Genomic DNA, 21,907 nt, shown 5'->3' on the forward strand with positions numbered 1-21,907 from the left:
AAGCGCATCTGTCCATCATAAAAGTGCATCTGTCCATCATAAAAGTGCATCTGTCCATCATAAAAGTGCATCTGTCCGTCATAAAAGTGCATCTGTCCATCATAAAAGTGCATCTATCCGTCATAAAAGTGCATCTGTCCATCATAAAAGTGCATCTGTCCGTCATAAAAGTGCATCTATCCGTCATAAAAGTGCATCTATCCGTCATAAAAGTGCATCTGTCCGTCATAAAAGCGCATCTGTCCATCATAAAAGCGCATCTGTCCATCATAAAAGTGCATCTGTCCATCATAAAAGTGCATCTGTCCGTCATAAAAGAGCATCTGGCCATCATAAAAGTGCATCTGTCCATCATAAAAGTGCATCTGTCCGTCATAAAAGAGCATCTGTCCGTCATAAAAGAGCATCTGTCCGTCATAAAAGAGCATCTGTCCATCATAAAAGCGCATCTGTCCATCATAAAAGCGCATCTGTCCATCATAAAAGCGCATCTGTCCATCATAAAAGCGCATCTGTCCATCATAAAAGCGCATCTGTCCATCATAAAAGCGCATCTGTCCGTCATAAAAGTGCATCTGTCCGTCATAAAAGTGCATCTGTCCATCATAAAAGTGCATCTATCCGTCATAAAAGTGCATCTGTCCGTCATAAAAGTGCATCTGTCCGTCATAAAAGTGCATCTATCCGTCATAAAAGTGCATCTGTCCGTCATAAAAGTGCATCTGTCCGTCATAAAAGCGCATCTGTCCATCATAAAAGCGCATCTGTCCATCATAAAAGTGCATCTGTCCATCATAAAAGTGCATCTGTCCGTCATAAAAGAGCATCTGGCCATCATAAAAGTGCATCTGTCCATCATAAAAGTGCATCTGTCCGTCATAAAAGAGCATCTGTCCATCATAAAAGTGCATCTGTCCGTCATAAAAGAGCATCTGTCCATCATAAAAGCGCATCTGTCCATCATAAAAGTGCATCTGTCCATCATAAAAGTGCATCTGTCCGTCATAAAAGTGCATCTGTCCGTCATAAAAGTGCATCTGTCCGTCATAAAAGTGCATCTCTCCGTCATAAAAGCGCATCTGTCCGTCATAAAAGCGCATCTGTCCATCATAAAAGTGCATCTGTCCATAAAAGTGCATCTGTCCGTCATAAAAGTGCATCTCTCCGTCATAAAAGCGCATCTGTCCATCATAAAAGCGCATCTGTCCATCATAAAAGTGCATCTGTCCATCATAAAAGTGCATCTGTCCATCATAAAAGTGCATCTGTCCGTCATAAAAGTGCATCTGTCCATCATAAAAGTGCATCTGTCCGTCATAAAAGTGCATCTGTCCGTCATAAAAGTGCATCTGTCCGTCATAAAAGTGCATCTCTCCGTCATAAAAGTGCATCTGTCCATCATAAAAGCGCATCTGTCCATCATAAAAGCGCATCTGTCCATCATAAAAGTGCATCTGTCCATCATAAAAGTGCATCTGTCCATCATAAAAGTGCATCTGTCCATCATAAAAGTGCATCTGTCCGTCATAAAAGTGCATCTGTCCATCATAAAAGTGAAAGTCTGATAGAAGAATGTCATATACACCTTTTCATCTTTGGGTGAACTATCCCTTTAAGACAGGAGTTGAGGTCCAGTGTGCTGGTCTGCTGTTGCAGGTGTTCTGGGTCCAGTATCTGGGCTGGTTGGAGGTTCGGGAGGCAGATCTGATGTGTGGGAAGAGCGGCTCAACGGTCAGCGACTGCATTCAGCAACTACAGCGACGCAGAGAGACAGACAGCGACCGGACGAGGGTGAGACGGGTTCACGTCTGATCTCACTCATACACTCACACACAGTGTTGGGGAAAGTTACTTTGAAAAGTAATGCATTACAATATTGTGTTACTCCTTTAAAAAGTAACTAATTGCGATACTTGGTTACTTTTTAAGAAAAGTAATGCGTTATGTTACTTTTGCGTTACTTTTTTTCCAGCTGGGCTGGGCTTGTTTTTTTTATAACAAAAAAGTTATATTTTTGGGCAAATGTAAAGACCCTTTCACACCAAAAGTGAAATAATAAGCGTCAGGCTGAAGGAAATGCAGATTGACTCCTGTACATTAGGGGGCGCCGCTTAAACAAACCTTTCAGCGGCTGTTATTCTGGATAACAGAAGAATAGGACGCAGGAGAAAAAAGTTGAACACATAAGCCGTTTCTCAATACCAAGTACGCAAAGATCGGACTTGAGTCCTTGGTAGTTCGGACTTGACAAGTTCGACTCAGGAGAACGAACTCTCGAGGACGGGAGGACGCAAGTCCGATAATTCTGCAAATGGAACAGCGGCGTACTTGATAGCGTCACTCAGCTCGCTCTGGCTACTCCGGTTATCTCTTTATGTATATCTAGGCTACAAATAAAACAAAATATGTTATAAACCACCACTCTGCCTCTTTTCATTTTCATTTAAAAAAATCTTAAACATAATGGCCACACAAATGTGGTTCAGGCAACGCAATTGATTATCTTCACTGCACATATTTATAACAACACGAAATATAAAGCACAACCCTGACTCTTTCTGTTTTCATTTAAAAAATATGATAAATAAAAAACATTATAATATTGGTCATTAAAACTAACATTTAGCAAAAAGACAGGGTTGTGTAATTTTATTTTATTATATATGTACATACAGTGAAGAGAATGTAGGCAATATGTATAATAAAATATTTTATGTTTTAAATATATAAAATAAAATGACATAACCTTTTTTGTTAAAGGTGAACTAAGTAACTTTTTTTACCTTAACTGAACAGCTTCGGAGTCATTGGAATGGTTATATTACTTGTTTCGGGTTGAATGGTGGTCGTTTCGCACCCCCCTGGTGCCCGTGAGCGGAAAATACGCACTTGCAACTTTGAGCCGGCGGGCCGCCGGCCGCTGCGTCAGGAAGTCTCGCGTGATATCAGGTCTCGCGATGTAAACAATTGCTTTACGGCCAAAAGAAATCTGCTAAAATGCTGTCATTATTGCGCTCCCTCACGCTGTCCGAACCCGAATGAAGAAGACGTTTTAAAGAACGTCCCATCTGCTTTGATGTCGTTGATCTATAGCCTCTGGCAGTGGTGGACAGTAACGAAGTAAATGTAATTCGTTACTGTACTTAAGTAGCTTTTTTGCGTATCTGTACTTTACTGAAGTATTTAAATTTGGGAAGACTTTTACTTTAACTCCACTACATTTCAAAGTCAAATATCTTACTTTTTACTCTACTACATTTTCAAAAATCAGTCGTTCCTTTTTATTTATGAGTGGATAAAAACTTAACTGGTCAAACGAGCCACCTATCACAGTAGCCTACAACGTGCGCACTTTGTTTTGAACTTGCCTTGGTGGTATCTACTAAGCGCGAACCAGAGCCGTTAAATATGAGAGTTGCGACCATAGACAGTATAAGAGGTTGCGACACACACGGCTTGTTCGACTTGAATCGGCGCTGCACAGACCGATCAGTTTATGACATCAAAGTATAGAGCGAAATCGCGAGAGCGATTGAAAAGCATACAGAGCCGTCTACTCTCTAATCGCTCTTGCGGTATTTTAATGTCATTCACCGATTGGTCTGTGCAGTGTGCCGTTTCAAGTCGAACAAGCCAACTGTGATCTCGCCGCCGCGCGGTCACGTGATTCGTGTAGCTCTCAATAGTTCCAAACAATTTGTGTTGCCAATAATTTTAAGCGGGGCAGAGAGCAGCAGCTATTATTGCAGCAATTATCGGTAAATACTGACGCATAATGAACATTGCTTATTACCTTGACACTAAAATTACTTGCATATAATAGCATTTTTTTTTCTGAGGAGTAGCAGAAACACTGCATTAATACGTTTTGGTGTTTAATTTTGTAGGGAAATTGGCTGCTCCCATAATGTAGTGTGTATATATATATTCAATGGCATTGTGCAGGTTTATGTGAATGTATCATAACATTAGGATGTTTATAATTATGACCATAGACGCTTGTGAAAAATATGTACAGTAAATACTGTAAATGTATTATACCTTATGGGATCAGTCCCCTTCCGTCCAAAATTAAACACACAAAAAATGTATTCAATTCAAATATATATATATATATATATATATATATATATATATATATATATATATATATATATATATATATATATAGACTAATTAATGTCATTTTATTAATAGATTGATGTGCCAAGAGTGACAGAGTCTTCACGTAGACTGAATTAAGCAAGAGTCTTGACAAAAATTATAATAGGACATTATAGCAATAAAAAAATCAAAGTACTTGGATACTTAAGTACATTTGAAGGCAAATACTTTTGTACTTTTACTCAAGTGAATGTTTAAAGGCAGCACTTCTACTTTTACTTGAGTAATATTTTACCTTGAGTATCTTTACTTTAACTCAAGTACATGGTATGTGTACTTCGTCCACCACTGGCCTCTGGTGTCTGAGAATCAACAACGAGTTTTTACGACAGTGTTGTCAAATATCTATTCCGAAGCTGTGGGGGGAGCTCTAGAGAGAAACCTGCGAGCAAAAAGCGAGAATACAGCGAAGAAGTCCCGAAGCTACTGAGTGCTGCTTTAAATGTCAGTTTTAATGATCAATAATAGCCATTATAAAAGTAGCCTATAAGTAGCCTAAAAGGTATAAGAAGCTATACAATAATAAAGCAAACGATTCAGTCAAACATAAGTCAGCTCTCTAGGCTACAACGTTAAAGTTAAATAGACTAAATAAAGCTATGAAACTTCACTTTGCCCTCAGCATAGCGTTTTGCCAGGGAACAAATTATAGATTAATGAGACAAAATAAATAAATAAATCGTCCGTTAGATATACACAAGACGATTTATATCTCATGTTAAACCACTAGACTAGAGACATCCGAGCCAGCGGCAAACGTCAGCAGCACTAGCCGAGGAAAGGCTGTTCTCCGCGGGGTACATGAGCGCCGAGCGTAGGGGTGTGACGATAACCGCATCACCGCAATATCGCGTTAATGAGATGCCTACCGCGGTGTGAGGTCATCACCGCACTTTTTTTTTCTTTTTTTTTTTTAAGTTACAGGAGTGCATATGGTGTGTGATATGAACTATAAACACATTAATATTTGCTTATAATTTACTGTATTCTGCGAGTCCCATGTTCAAGTGCTTCTGGAGAAAAAAAAAAAACGCTTCCTGCGCAAGGGAGGGACAGTCCGTTAAACATATGGGGGATTTATTTTTTTGTGTGTTTCTGATTATTATTAATTAACTGCTAGGTTTCAGTACTTGTGATGTTTACAGATAATGTTCAATTAAATACAAACAAACACAGGCATAAAAGACAAGCATAACGTAAACAGTTGGAGTTAGATTTTAATTGCAAGTAGCGATCTCTCTTATTGACGGCGCTAGCCGAATGACATTATTCAAAAAATAGCCACGAATCTAGTGTCTAAGCTAAATACTGTGTCGCCTTTGAGGCAGGTGACAATTAAGGGGAATCCGGTGAATTTGGACAAGGCAATATGCCGTATTTGTCGCACAAAAGTATCCCTCGCGATCGATACCACTAACTTAAGACTACATCTTAGAAAAATTAACCATCCTGTGGCGTTTGGGTCCTACCTTAGGTCGGCGACACTGGCTGCGTGGCGTGTCCGTTTTTATTTCGGCTCCCATGTTAACAGGTTAGAGCTTGCACACTGCCTGCGTGAGACGCGCGTCTCAGTTGCGGCACGAGCCGCGCTGAAAACGTGTGCATGCTAGAAATAGAACGGACGCCTATTTTTCACGCAAGCCTGTTGGAAGCGTTTCCTGGCTAAATAGAATAGGAAAAAAAATTTGTATGTCATTTTGACATGAATACATATTTAGGGCCCGAGCACCGATGGTGTGAGGACCCTCTTGGAATTGCTCTGTTTATAATAAATTACATTTTGATGTTTGAAAGTTTAGGTTTTGACATAAATGCAGATATAAATGTAATAAAAAAAAATATTATCGATTTTCAAATATTGCACCTGTCAATACAGAACGAAATATTCTGTAGCCTATTTTGCCATCAATACTGCCGACGCTGTCTTTGCTGTTATATATTTATACCGCCAAACCGCGAGATTTGTTGCTTCTTTACCGCGGTAAGAAAAAATCCCATACCGTCACAGCCCTAGCCGAGCGTCCGATTGCCTGGATCTCACAACTCCGAAAACGGCAGATCAAATTTTTAAATAGGCGCCATCTTTATAAATAAACCAAAGATTTGAGCTTTAAACAACTACATTCTCGCCTGAAATACTCTTAAAACTACATTTCGTGACACAATTACAGCAGTATTTTTAAATTACGTGGGGTTTCTCTTCTGCTATTGACGCTTGCTGGTTGGTGTGAGATGCATTCTGGGATACCTGGCTGACTCAAGTCCGCACAAGTCACCTCTCGATGCATCCTCGGTAAAAGGGGCGGATCAAGAACACATCCGGGGATTTGAACTGGACTTGGCTAGATGTGAACTTTGAATTAGAACAGTACTTGGGCAGCGACTGATGACGTTTCACAAGAACACAAGAACACAAGTACAGACAAGTACGCATATTGAGAAACGGCTTTACTTTACCAATAAAAACAAAAAAAATCTATTGTCATTTTTGCTTATGGTTTTACTGAATCATCGAAGGTCAGACAATAAAGTGAGATTAAATGCATAAACACGTATGTTTTATTTAACATATTTAGTTATTGGAGATAGTATTCTGATTCTGCATTTCACTGATTTTATGCATTTTGAGGAATATTTAATCTTTTTTTTTTTTGCAAGTGAGATGAGTAAATGCACGCTCACATTTAGTCTAGAACGTTTATTATTGTTACACACACACACACACACCATGTTGGCTGTTGTTATGTATGTTTTGTTGGCCTTGGTTTTTGTTGTATCTGTCACCTGTAAATAGTATTTGTTTCCATAATAAATAAATAAATAAAAAAGTAATGCTTTACTAGTTACTTGAAAAGTAATCTGATTACGTAACTCAAGTTACTTGTAATGAGTTATTCCCAACACTGCTCACACGTCTCTCTCGTTCTCTCTCGCTCAGAGACAGACGATGCTACTGGTCCTGCAAGATGTCACTCTCAGCCTCATCGACGCCACTGACCACACCCTCCTGCACTCTCAGCCAATCAGCTGCATCCGCGTGTGGGGAGTGGGGCGGGGCCTCAGCAGGTCAGACACTTTCCCTCAAGCCTTTCTAAATCCATTAAACGATTGTTTCGAGGTGATTCAGCTTTTCTGCAGACGGTGTTGTGATGTTTACGGCTTTTTGAAGTTAATACATGTACATGACGTGTTTAATAGCATCGAAGGAGATTAATTCGATCACATTTTAAATGTTTTTCTTTCTGACATACTCTTAAAAGTCACTGTGACATAATATGCCTCTTTTCACGCATGAAGACAGGCTGTTAAGACCGTATGGACACTGCAGAAATAATAATCGAGTGCAGTGCCGAGTGCAGTGCATTGTGGGATACAGTATGTGTCTGTTCTGGTGATTTACTGCACATTTTAGCAAATGTAGTGGGTCATTTGGGTATTTTAAGTGAAAAAAACACAAAAACAAACAAACACTGTTTTTCCCCCAAAACATTTATGAGCTCCATAAATGCCGCTTTTTGGCAGCAACATTATGCTGACATTGCATTTTATAATTGATATTTTAGGCTGCAACTATTTGCACTGTGCAAATCGCAATAAAGTGTAAATAGTGGTTATTGTAGTATAATAAAAAAACAGAATGCAATAATAACAACATATTCAGTGCATATGATTATATGTATTACATCATTACTTGTCCCAGTCCCTTAAGCCCTATCCGGTAAACACTATATTCCCACTATTAAATACACATTTTATTCGCACCTTTCGAATATTTTCTTAATTTTCATTTAAATTAAACTCCAAGCTGATATGTGACGGGAAAAGGGAGAAGAAAGAGTTCAGTAAAAGGTGGATTTGTACTCGGGTTTGTCTCCGCATCACTGATCCCTCAGACAGGTTTTGATTGGCTGAATCAGGCACTGGTGGGCGGAGTTACTGTAAACAGCCTATTTGCATGTGGCGTAAATATACACGCTATATATTCTTCGGTTGTGCATCTGACTTATTTTTTTTTTTAGATGTGCATGCTTTCTTAAATTTGGGTATTTCATGCATAAAGATACTGCAGAAATAATCGTATGAGGGGAAGTCGAGTGCAGTGCATTGTGGGATACAGTATGCGTCTGCTCCAGTGATTTACTGCACATTTTAGACAATTCCTGTGTGCCCAGTACATTCTGCAGGAATGATAGTGTGAGTAGCATGCTGTTCTCTCTCTCTCTCTCTCTCTCTCTCTCTCTCTCTCTCTCTCTCTCTCTCTCTCTCTCTCTCTCTCTCTCTCTCTCTCTCTCTCTCTCTCGTCCCCCGAGGAAGATGAAAGCTTTAGTGTTCAGTGTTAATGGCAGAGACGTGTTGGAGAGACGCAGAGAGTGATGAGAGACATTACAGCGCTCACTCTCTCTCTCTGCTGAGTGAGTGTGTGTTTCACAGACGGTGGTTCCTCTGGTGTGTGTGTGTGTGAGTGTGTGAACCATAAACCACATTGATTCACTGACTCCAGCGCAGAGCGAATCTCTCATACCGACAGCGAGAGAATCCAGTGACGTCATCTAGACGGCGAGCAAGGCTTCTGATGTGGAAACTGATATTTATTTCTGGAGGCATTGAGATTTTATAATACTATATTATATTTCGGTGTGAGATCTGGGCTGGATTTCCCGATAACGTTGTCTCTTAGCACGCTACGAAGACTCTAAAGTATTCTTTAGGTATATTCTTTATAAAAGAAGCACTTCAGAAATAGTTGAAATTGCATTTATTAGGACTCACGGGATATTTGCTCTGTCGAGTGGAAGTTAGCCGCGGACGCTAGCTCTCGGCATCTCGAAAACGCCACGCTGATATTGATCCTCGTTTTAGTTCTCCTTTTGTCCCAAAGTCTGCTTGCCATGATCCATAATGTTTGACCGAAACAACAACAGCGTGAGCGCGCCGCTAGACGTAACGCAGTTGTCCACGTCTGTCGCCATGGTTACTATGGCAGAACGAGCGGAAACCAGGGATAACGCGGATATTACGTGAACATGGACGAGCCATTATTTAAAATGGGAATTTCTCTGAAATTAAAAATCTTTGGGAAGTTGTAAGTACACAACTGCAGGAAATACATCATACTGTGCAATATTGGATATTTTATTACAAAAATCTTACATATTGTAGCTTTAACTGGCAGTATATGCTTTCACTGGCCTTTGAAAGCGCTCCGCGGATGGCGCCGTCTTTTAGCACAACTATTGTTTTAGCTATAGTTTGAGCAAACTCCTAAGCCTTCACTGCCTAATGGTTTGCCAGCTGATGTACCTTTGGATAATAATTAAAAAACTAACAACAATCAGTGTAATGACAATTTTATTCTTTGCATGATGATGAAAACACTTGAATTAGCCTTATTGAACACTGGATGTATTTTTTGCAGTGGTGGTCCCCTGTTACCAGTGATAAGGTAAAGCTAAGAGTGGTCCAAGACCAACTTTCCGAACGTATGACTTACAGAAGGTATACCTAACTAAGAACGTTTCGGAAAAAGCGTATTAACGATAAGGTACAGCTTAAGAACGACGTAGAGTTAAGAAGGTTTCGGGAAACCCAGCCCAGGAGAGATCAGATCTCATAGGCAAATCTCACCAAAGAAATACTTTATATAAACCCATTTTAATGATCATTCAATGTCATTTAACTGTAATAACATAACTGTAATTTTCTATTATCACTGTAAAGCTGATTTGAAACAATCTATATTGTTAAAGCACTGTGTAAATGACTTGATTTAGTGCACTAACTCTGTTCAGCTTCTAGCACTAACTATGTACACTACAGTATGTAACCTCATTAGAAACATCTTTACTAATAATTATAAACAAATTATCTCAAAGTTTTGTCAGTTTTCAGTGAGTTAGTATTCAGATTGAAGTTGCAGTACCAGCGTGAGCCAGCAGGTGTCGCTGCAGACCCAAACTTCAGCTCAACTGACATGTTTTAGCACGGAAACAAATTGGTTGTGTCCCAACTTATGCACTATGTACTTATGCTCTAATGCTCTGTGCATGCGTGTCGAGTGCATGAAGTGTCCAACATCAGTTAATTAAGCCATCATCCGGGTATTTTAAACTGGGTTAGTCTTTAAACCGCTTCTAGAGTATCACGAACTTAATGTCTTTTGCTGTTGTTGTTGTTTCAAAGAGAAACGGTATTAAAACAGGGATTCAATTAAAAAACTATAATATCATAATGAAACTGAAATGAATTTTTTGTTGATCTAAAAGTCTCGACTAAGTTAAGCAATTTTTGTATTATTTGATTTGAAAAAAGGTAGTGTTGAGAGAACGAGAGATGCGGACCGATAGAGATGAGGTAGAGAGACTATAACTGCTTAAGAAAGGAAAAGAGAGAGAGATTGTGTGTTTCTTTCCTATTGCTTTTAGAGAAACATCTCTCTCTCTCACACACCACACACACACACACACACACATCACACTCGCACATTTTTGCACACTTACACACACACACACACACACACACACACACCACACACCACACACACACACACACACACACACACACACTCGCACATTTTTGCACACTTACACACACACACACACACACACACACACACACACACACACACACACGTGAAACAAGTCTGGCCAGAGGAACCTCTGTCTGTGAAACACACACACACACACACACACACGTCATTCACACACACAGACCACACACACACACACACACACACACACACACACACACACACACACACACACACACACACACCACACACACACACACACACACACACACACACAACACGCCCACACAGACACACACACACACTTGCACATTCTTGCGCACTCACACACACACACTTGCACATTCTTGCGCACTCACACACACACTCGCACATATTTGCGCATACTCACACACACACACGTGAAACAAGTCTGGCCCAGAGGAACCTCTGTCTGTGAAACACACACACACACACACACACACACACACACACACACACACACACACACACACACACACACACACACACACACGTCACTCACAGGCACAGGCACACACTACACACACACACACACACACACACACACACACACACACACACACCACACACACACACACACACTGTTACTAATACAATATGATGAGTGTTTGGGATGGATTGAAGTCATTGCTCTATATCTGGAGCACTCAGCATTTTGTGTCTGTGAACACGTGGGTTTGTAGCGATGAGGTCACAGGTCTATATATGGTGTGTGTGTGTGTGTGAGAGAGAGAGATTGGTCAACTCCTCCCTCTTTTTGTGGCATTGCTGTTTCATACTGATAGTGAAACATTGTCTTACTTCACCTAATAAAGGCTGACGTGTGTTTCGTTCTGTTTGACTCTGAAAGCAAGACGAACGCTTTCTTACAGATATTTTTTCTATTTGTTCTATTTTAACACGGAGAGGCTGTCTTTATTTTCTCTCTGTCCCTCTCTCTTCTACTGGATGTGAGCAGCATCTCTCTTCAGCAAGAGAGAGAGAGAGTGTGTGTGTGAGAGAGAGAGAGAAAGAGAGAGCGAGTGAGTGCAGGGTCTTTCGGTGGCTTTTGGCTCTCAGAGTGTGTGTGTGAGTGTGTGTGTGTGTTTGCCGAGGGAGTGACGGATCAGAGAGAGACGAGGAGGACGAGAGACGGGGATCAGTGTGTGGTGTTTGAGCTGATGCTGGTCGTCGTGGCGATGGGAGTAATGAGTTAGAGTGCGGCTGGAATTCTAATGAGTGACATCAGTGTGAGTAACACACACACACACACACACACACACACACACACACACACACACACACACACACACACACACACACACACACACACACACACACACACACACACACACACACACACACACACACACACACACACACACTGCTGCATCGCGCTGCTGCTGTTTTCCATGCACTCACGTGTGTGTTTAGTTTCACTTCTTGGGGACAATTGTCTGCTTTATTGCATATTTTTGTGTTAGTCTGTTGCCATTATAGTTGGTTTTATATTAAAGTAAGTCTATTGTTTGTGCTCGTCTGGACTAGATGAACATGAGTGTGTGTTTTTACACTATTACTGGTTTTTTGTACAGCGTATCAAAGTACACACGCATTGCATGCAATATTATGCAAATAAAGGAGAAATGCAAGGATAAAAAATACATTGAGAGAGACACTGTGTGTGCGTGTGCGCGCGTGTGTGCGTGTGTGTGTGCGCCGCGTGTGTGTGTGCGTGTGTGTGTGCGTGTGTGTGTGCGCGCGTGTGTGTGTGTGTGTGTGTGTGTGTGTGTGTGTGTGTGTGTGTGTGTGTGTGTGTGTGTGTGTGTGTGTGTGTGTGTGTGTGTGTGTGTGTGTGTGTGTGTGTGTGTGTGTGTGTGTGTGTGTGTGTGTGTGTGTGTGTGTGTGTGTGTGTGTGTGTGTGTGTGTGTGTGTGTGTGTGTGTGTGTGTGTGTGTGTGTGTGAGAGAGTGAGAGTGTGTAAGGGTGTGTGTGTGTAAATGTTTTATGACTTTTGCTGTTCTGCAAATGTGAGCACAATACAGTCAGACTGTGTGAGTCTCCGAGGGTTTGTAAGGAGGAGATAGATATTAATGACATACTGAAACAATCACAATCTTTTGGGAAAAGGAGAGAAAGAGGCAGTGATTGATTGTGTGTGTGTGTGAGAGAGAGAGAGACTGTGTGAGAGAGAGAGAGACTGTGTGAGAGAGAGATAGACTGTGTGTGTTAGAGAGAGAGTTTGTGTGTTAGAGTGTGTGTGAGTGAGAGAGAGAGAGAGAGAGAGAGAGAGAGAGAGAGAAATAATTGAGTGTGTGAGTGTGTTTGTGCGTGCGTGAGTGAGTGAGTGAGTGAGTGAGTGTGTACCTGGTGATGGCACAGGAATGTAACTGTTATGAGGTGGTGAGTTTGGATGAATTAATCCAATGTGAACTGTACAACAACATACGATTATTAGAAAAAGTAAACATAGGTCCACCCCTGAACATACTCATCACTGGGGCTAATCCAGCAGCCCTGGTTACTAGATTGTGGCTCGGGTGTTCTGGGTGGTTGTTAGGGAGTTTTGTGGTTGCTAGGGTGTTGTGTATGGGTTTTCTGGTTGTTGGGGTGTTCTTTGTGGTTGCTAAGGTGTTGCTAGGGTGTCCTGTGTGGTTGTTAGGGTGTTCTGGATGGTTTGAGTGGTTGCTTGGGTGTTCAGAGGTGTTCGATAGTCCTGCACCCTCATGTGTCGGTGATCTTCATCTTCTGGTCTGTAAATGTGTCTCAGTTCCTCCTTCAATGTGTGTCGGTGAAGATGAAGCGTCTGATCACTTAGTGAAGTAGCAGCACACCCTCCTCAACCACAACTGATGATTTTAGGAATCATTCGTGACTGTAGGTCACATAGACAGCTTGGTAAACGTGCTCAATGTTCATTGGTATTAGTATTTAGTTTGCCAGTGTGAGTTGAAAGTGTAATGTGATTCTTCATCATCATCATCATCATCATCATCATCATCACAGTTTCACCCCAGAGTCACTTTTGAAAAGTGTTTTTCTCCATATGCGTGTGTCAGGAAACTTTAATTTCTGTGTGTTTGCAGACAGACAGAATGGGTTCATCGCTGGGGCTCTGAGACTTCACGCGCACACACACACACACACACACACACACACACACACACACACACACACACACACCTGTGATTTAAGGCGTCAGCTCGAGTCTCTTCATGTGCAGGTAAAGAGCAGAGACAGGCGGAGATCCTGTGAGTGTGTCAGTGTGTTTTATAGTTTCCTCAGAGCTTCAGTTCATGACATTTATAGTGAAATGCTGTTTTCAGACACATAAAAGCGACATTCACACTGCAGAGTTTCTGTGTGACAGTCGCATCTAAATGCAGAAGAAGAGCGTAAACTCATGAACCCTTGATGATCTGCCTCTCTCAGCCTTGAAACATGGACCCGTTAGGAGGCGGGTAGCTCAGAGTTATGGCAGGAGGAACACAACGTCTCATTCACAACTACTGAACTGTGTCACTTGGTGGATCAGATACAGGCAAGCATTCAGGTGCAACTACTCTAACTCCTTTGGTGACACTCCTTCGTTAACATTCATTTGGTAACACTCCTTCAGTAACGCAACCTTTGGTAACACTCCGGTAATGCAACCTTTGGTAACACTCCTCCGGTAACGCAACCTTCGGTAACACTCATTCGGTAACACTCCTTCATTAACACTCCTTCGGTAACACTCCTTCAGTAACAGTAACACTCCTTCGGTAACGCAACCTTTGGTAACACTCCTTCGGTAACAACCTTTGGTACCACTCCTTCGGTAACACTCCTTCAGTAACAGTAACACTCCTTTCGGTAACGCAACCTTCGGTAACACTCCTTCGGTAACACTCCTTCGGTAACACTCCTTCGGTAACGCAACCTTTGGTAACACTCCTTTGGTAACACAACTTTCGGTAACACTCCTTCGGTAACACAACCTTTGGTAACACTCATTCGGTAACACAACCTTCAGTAACACTCCTTCAGTAACGCAACCTTTGGTAACACAACCTTCGGTAACACTCCTTTGGTAACGCAACCTTTGGTAACACAACCTTTGGTAACACAACCTTCGGTAACACAACCTTCGGTAACACTCCTTCGGTAACACTCCTTCGGTAACACAACCTTCGGTAACACTCCTTCGGTAACCTGTCGAGAGCGCTTCGGGTAGAGAGATACAACGACTAGGGGTGTAACAATGTATCGTGTACAACCTTCGGTAACACTCCTTCGGTAACACAACCTTCGGTAACACTCCTTCGGTAACACTCCTTCGGTAACAACCTTCGGTAACACAACTTCGGTAACACTCCTTTGGTAACACTCCTTCAGTAACACAAACATTTCCTCCTGCATAATCTGGTTTTCTCTTTCTCCTTTTCGCTGCAAATCAGCGAACAGACAATCTGGATCGCAATCTTCTTGCAGGCTATCATTTCAAATAACAATTTCATTCTCGTGCACACGGGATTTTGCGTTATTTCTTTATCACGTCTCACGTGTGTTTGGTTGTGAAACGTAGTTTTCGGACCAGGCAGAAGTTGTTGGCGATTTCTTTCTTTTGTAAAGTCATGCAGTGTGAAACCTCTTGTCGCCAATCCATCATTCAGTGTGAACACAGCAGTAACTGAGCGTTACCCCAGATAGTCGTGCAGTGTGAAAAGAACAGTGACCCGACTACTATGAAAATCGTGCAGTGTGAACTTGGCATTAGGTATCGAAATTTGGTACCGAATGACAAGACATTTTTTGATACTTTTTGATACTCGAACTCGACACCCAGCTCTAGAGGAGCATAACCTGTCGAGAGCGCTTCGGGTAGAGAGATACAACGACTAGGGGTGTAACAATGTATCGTGTCACAATATATCACAATACAAAAATACAACAATATGTATCGTGGATGGTGACTATATATTGTGAATAGTTCACCCAAAATAAAAATTACTGTGTTAGAAAGAAATTCTACTTTAGTACTACATTAAACTACTATATATAATGTTGAATATAATGTATAACAATTCAACGGGGGAATATTTGTGTGTCTTGATAAAGCCAAATGTCTGATGTTACCAGTAAAAAGTGTCTGAGATTATTTTAAATATATCTAGTCAGTGACGGAGATCAAGCATATTCGTCTAAAATAATTCTGTATTTTCAGCTTGAGAATCATGAATATTGTTATTCTGGCGTCTCTATTGTCCTGTGCTTTGGGTTTCAGCATCAAGACCAAGAATATTCATTTACACACACAATGAAATATCAAATTCAGCATTTTAATCAACAGTACATTCTTTTGTTAATCTTTTATCATATGTCTTGGAGTATCGCGATAATATCGTCTCGTGAGTTCAGTATCGTGATATGAATCGAATCGTGACATGAGGGCATCGTTACACCACTAATATCGACCGCATCCAGCAGGACACAGACTAGAACGGCATCTTTAAAAAACACACGATCCGCAGTGAAGTTCTTTTAGAGGAATTTGCTCTTTATTATAAAGGGAAATCGCCTCTGTTATATCGCCGCTGAAGCTCTTAGGGGAATGTCTCACACTGATCTGTGCCGTTAAGAGAGAGAGAGCGCTGAAATGTGCTCGATCCAGCTGAGGTGAAGGGAATGGATTTGCTTCTCATCCCTTGAGACGCGATGCTTCGGCTCCGAAGAACAAACCTGAATGTGTCTTTTTATAGGCCAGGCATGCAAATTCCACACGCCAAACTTCACTGGCCTTTTCTGAAGACATCCGACATGTTTGGGGCTCCCAGGTACGACCCCTAGTGTCTAACTCATTCGACACGACGTCAAAAAGAGCGGCAGAAAGGGGGAAGAAATGTTTATTTAAAAATTATGTTAAAAAAATAAATAATGTATTGCTTTTTACAAATTTCTTTATTTTGATTTGTTTTTATTTGTACCTTTTTATTTTTTACTTTTTTTTATTTAATTGATTATTAATTTAGATTTTTTTACATATTTTTTTTATAATTGTATTGCTTTTTAAATAGGGTTTTATTTTGATTCTTTTTATTTTTACCATTTTTTAAATCGAATTATTAATTTATTTTTAGATTTTTTTCATTATTTTTTTTTTTGCTTCTGAAAGGGTTTTATTTAGATTTTTTTGTTGTAAAATTATTTATTGTAATTTGACTTTTTAAATTAATTCATGTTAAATAAAATATTATTTGTAACTTTTTTTCAGCTAGTTGCCAAGGAACCGTTTTCATTTAATTAGCAACTAAAATACCTAAAACTGACTAAAATAAATGTAAAAAAAAATCAACATTAACATTTTTTTAAAAAATGACGACAAATACTACAAACAAAATTACTAAACCTTTAACTCAAATTAAAATGGAAATGTAAAAATAAAAACATTTAAAATATTATTAAAAACTCTAGTATCTCAGTTATACTAAAATACCAGCATCATGCAGTAACATGTGTCAGTCCAGCAGTTTGACGTGTGTGTGTGTTTGTGTGTTTGCTCAGATTGAGCCGTTCTAGACGCCAGGAAGCGTTTGCTGCATCAGTGTGACTGTGTTGAAGCAAACTCTCTGAATGTCACCAGTGACACTGAGACACGGCCACAGAACCATTAACCTTTAAATTCATCACACACACACGTATATATTCCTCTACCAGTTCTCTCACGTGTGTCTCTCTCTGATGGATGTTTTTGTTCCTGGTGTCTCATTAGCTGCTGATTAAATGCTCTTCGATCTGAGTGTAATACATCATTTTCATCTGTGGGAATCACACTGTGTGAATCTGTGAGGTTCCTGTGCTTGATTCATTTCCATCGGGTTTCCCAGATGTTTTTATGTCAGCCAAACCTCTTTGAGCTCAGATATTTACTTGAAGATTTTGAGTTAATATTTCAATAATTTTACAGCACAGTCACATGTTCATGACTCTCTGATATTAGTTAATGGTCACATGACATGCATGTTTTTAATTGAAAATGAATTATTTTAAAGTCCCCCTGTGGTGTAAATCCAGCTTTTAATGTAGTTTATGTGTCTATGTGGTGTTTTTAATCTGCTTTAAGACAAACCATGTGTAAGTTCATAAGTCGACAGCATTGCTGAGTATTTCCTCCTTAAAACTGCAGTGAACCAAAGACAGTCTCAAACACACGCTTTGAAATCGCTGGTGTTTCTGACGTCACAAACTACCTTGTAACCAATCAGATCAACGTGTGATCGTCAACCAGTGGATCTCTGAGCTGAGTGAGTGAGTGGAGGCGGGGTGAATTTGCATATTCATAGAACCACGCATACTAAATGAGGCAAGGGTGTCGAGTTACATTCAAGATATTTTAAGGCATTAACAATTTTTATTTTTTTTCAAAGAATTCATTACTTCCATGATCTCATTGTTTCTGCATTAAATTATTACATTGTTTAAATTAATAAATTTTTCGCTGTCTGTGATTTTCTGAAATGCATATCTTAGACAGTTTCCTCTGATAACAGATCTCTCTAAAGTGTAATGTGGACTCGTGCACTTCCTGTAAAACTGCTTTGAAATGATGTGTGTTGTGAAAAGCGCTGTACAAATAAATGTGAATTGAATAAAAAAAACGTTTAAATATGTAATTTTGGTGCTCAGAGATGAGTTTTAAGGGATTGACTACAGGGGGACTTTAATTTTAAAATGTTTAAATTTAATCGCTTTTTAGTAAGTGTTTTATTTTCATTGCTTTTTTGCATTTAATGTGTTTTATGTATATTGTTTTTTTTAATTTTATAAACTGATTTCTGAGAATGATTTTCAGTACAATGTGCTCAAAGAGGGGAATATTTAAATGACTTTTAAGTATTTGCTACAGAATTTAGTTGAGAGAATCATGTTATTTAAAGCAGTTAAACTGTTCACCTGTTTGTATCCGCTCTCCTGATCTAGTCTGGTGTGTTACTGCAGACGTCTGAAGGAAACGAGTGTTGCTCCACTAACGCCTCTGTTGTTGTGTTTCAGGGATTTCGCGTATGTGGCCCGTGATAAGAACACGCGTGTGTTGAAATGCCACGTGTTTCAGTGTGAGAGTCCTGCAGAAACCGTGGCCAGCAGCCTGAAGCTGATCTGCTCCACGGTGAGGACACACACTCGCACCGCAGGACAACACACACATTCTTATGGACAAATTGAATCACTTGTCACATATTTATTGTCTGGCTCATGAATATTTATGAGGAAAGAGACTCAGCAACCAATCATCTGTCCTCTTTCATCTGAAGCCATTTCTCTGCTGTTCTGTGTGTGTGTGTGTGTGTGTGTGTGTGTGTGTGTGTGTGTGTGTGTATGTGTGCGTGAGCTTGTGTGTGTTGTGTGAGTGTGTTTTAAGTGTGTGTATGTTTGAGTGTGTGTGTGTGTGTGTGTGTGTGTGTGTGTGTGTGTGTGCATGTGAGCATGAGCGTGTGTGTGTGTGTGTGTGTGTGTGTGTGTGTGTGTGTGTGTGTGTGTGTGTGTGTGTGTGTGTGTGTTAGTATGCGCTGTCCTCACGCAGCAGGATGAAGCGACGGAGGCTTTTCTTCAGTTGTTCTGCTTGTTTTCTCAGATCATGGCCGAACGCAAGAGTGTGTGTTCCGGCGCAGGATCCTCGTCTCAGTTCAGTTCAGATGTTCCTCTGACAGGTGAGAGATTCACACACGTTTGGATGTACAGTCACATGACCTGTCAAATCTGAACTCTGATGATTATGAGCTTTAGAGCTGCGCTTCTCAACCGTTTGACTACAAAGACAATATTTAAAGGCCCCCATGTAGGATATATATAAAAAGAAAAAGAAAAATCATAAACAGAAATTTCCTTATTTATTTTGTTTGACATGTATAGTAATTTATTCGTTTTTTTAGAGCTTAGCATAGCAAAAAAAAAAAACTTTTAGCTTGTATTTTAGCTTCCATTACCATTTTAGGTAAAAAAAATCACGCTTTTTAAAATTCCCTCATATATGCAGGTTTTCGAAGACTTAAAAATTGTTAAAATAATAAAATATGATGTCAGCTCACATATTGGTTTTTAGCTGTTTTAAAGTTTGTAAAATGTAATGAGTATTTAGGCCCAATTTATATTACTCTACAAAACTCATTTCGATCAAACGTCTATAGCGTGTGAACGGACTCAACGACTGAACTCGACGTGTATCTGGAGTTCTGATCACATGACGCAAATGCTTGTATTTCATTGGTCGGTGATGTTTTTAGTTCACAGAGATTCATCATTTCGTTGTAACATCTTGTTGCAGCAAAAACGTAGATATAAATAGACTGTTTAGATCTATTAATCCACTCACCGGCCAATTTGGCTACAAAATATTTAAGTTACCGGACATTCAGAACTTCTACTCGCCAGAAAAAGAAAAGAAAAGATATAGGCTATAGCTTATTTTAAAATTTGGATTTCATATAATAATTTCTTAGTCAAACCAAATCCTGTCATCCAGTATCTCCTCCTCTTCCTCTTCCATCCTCATCACCAAACATGTGTTTAGTTGGACAGATCAATACAGGACAACGGACATCAATAAATGTAGGATGTTGGAAAATAACAATGTATTTTCTGTTCACCAAACACTTATTAATCTTCGCTATTGCTTCAATGCAAATGAACAAGCTCAACGTTATGTGTTGTGTAGTGACGTATGTGTTCACGTAAGCCAGATATGAGCAGATTCTACACAATACGCTGTATTTAATATACAGGGGCGGCGCCAGAGAATTTTTAAGGCATGTGCTGAGGGGGTTATTTTAATGATCACAATTAAAGTTTTAATTTTATTAAATTGAACAAGCGCAACATTCAGCATTCAATCAAATATTCTAAAAGATTTATTATTAATAATAATGTTATTTCAACATATCTCGTTATTTCGACATAATATGTGTGCAGAGTGTGCGTGCAACAAGCAAGATGTGCATTTATAAATCCGGTGACGTGTGTATTGAGTTTTATTAAACTAGTGTTTTCTGTGTCAGTGTCGGCTGCAAAGATGAAGTTGACGATCGCCATCTCTGTAGTGAACGTGCCTATAGGCTAGAGAGAAATGCACATCATGGATTACATTATCAGAGAGTAGCCTATTTCTTTTCATTTTGAATTATTTCGTTTAAAGACATTTCAAGCTTTGTGTATTTGATATATTTCTCATGTCTGTGTGAGGCACACACTGAGTTTCGTTAAGTTAGGATGAGATGCGCTCCAGTTAACGTGCAATGCAAGTGACCGCGCCGGCGCCTCCATGATTATATTGTCTGCTATATTTGCTTCTTATTTATAAAATCCAGGCAATTGGTTGATGGAAAATTTATTAAAATTAAGATACAATTTATACAAAACGAAATTCACTTTAAAGAACGGCTTTCTACAAAATAAAACTTAATGAAGTGGTCAAAATCATGTCTGACCCGCTACATGTCTCCCGATATATTGCGCATATCTTACTCGTGCTGTTCACTTTTCATAAATCAACATAGATGGAAAAAAATAACATTATAATATTTGAACAAATATGAAACTAAATGTGCTTTTTTAATGGCTACAACAGTATAGTAGGCCTACAGACTCTCTATTTGTACAAATTGCTGCACATTCATTTAATTCTGAATTTTGCACACACAAGTTGAAAGGCATTTGTTCAAATCAAGTTCACGGATAATTGTGCGTGCATTTATTAATCATTATGATACTAAAATCATAACAAAGTATGCTATGCTATGTAAAAAAAAGCCCAGAATATGAACGCAACGTTTAATTACACGTTAAGCATTTTCCACCCATAGGAAACTATTATAAGAATGCTTAATGTGGCTTAATGCAGATTAGAATGTCCCCTTGAAATAACGACTTATGTCGAAATAACGAGATATTATGTTGAAATAACGACTTAATATCTCGAAATAACAAGATAAGTTTTCTTTTTTTCTTTTTTTTAAAATGCGGTTCAGGGCTTCCATAGAATACAGCCTGAATATAATTGCTTCCAGAAATTATTTTTGGGGGTGCTATCGGGGTGCTTTGGTCTTTCTTGGGGGTGCTGAAGCTCCTGCTAGCCCCTCCCTAGCGCCGCCCATGTTAATATATCATGAAGACTCACGAGTATTTGCACTAAATCTGCGCAGATTTGACTTACACGAACTTCCCCAGCAAATTGAGTAAATATAAT

General features: G+C 39.7%; 1 protein-coding gene across 2 annotated transcripts in view; it reads left to right on the forward strand.

Annotated features, from left to right (window-relative positions):
- Positions 1 to 21,907, forward strand: part of apbb2a (amyloid beta (A4) precursor protein-binding, family B, member 2a) — a 35,663-nt gene that overhangs the window by 9,370 nt on the left and 4,386 nt on the right. For both annotated transcript variants that reach the window (XM_082176943.1, XM_082176944.1), the window contains exons 8-11: positions 1,657 to 1,791; positions 7,103 to 7,230; positions 18,721 to 18,835; positions 19,301 to 19,376. In XM_082176943.1, coding sequence (XP_082033069.1) covers positions 1,657 to 1,791; positions 7,103 to 7,230; positions 18,721 to 18,835; positions 19,301 to 19,376 — 454 coding nt within the window. The remainder of the gene's footprint in view (positions 1 to 1,656; positions 1,792 to 7,102; positions 7,231 to 18,720; positions 18,836 to 19,300; positions 19,377 to 21,907) is intronic.

This window comes from Leuciscus leuciscus, assembly GCF_965113295.1.
Source record: "Leuciscus leuciscus genome assembly, chromosome: 8".
Taxonomy (NCBI): domain Eukaryota; kingdom Metazoa; phylum Chordata; class Actinopteri; order Cypriniformes; family Leuciscidae; genus Leuciscus; species Leuciscus leuciscus.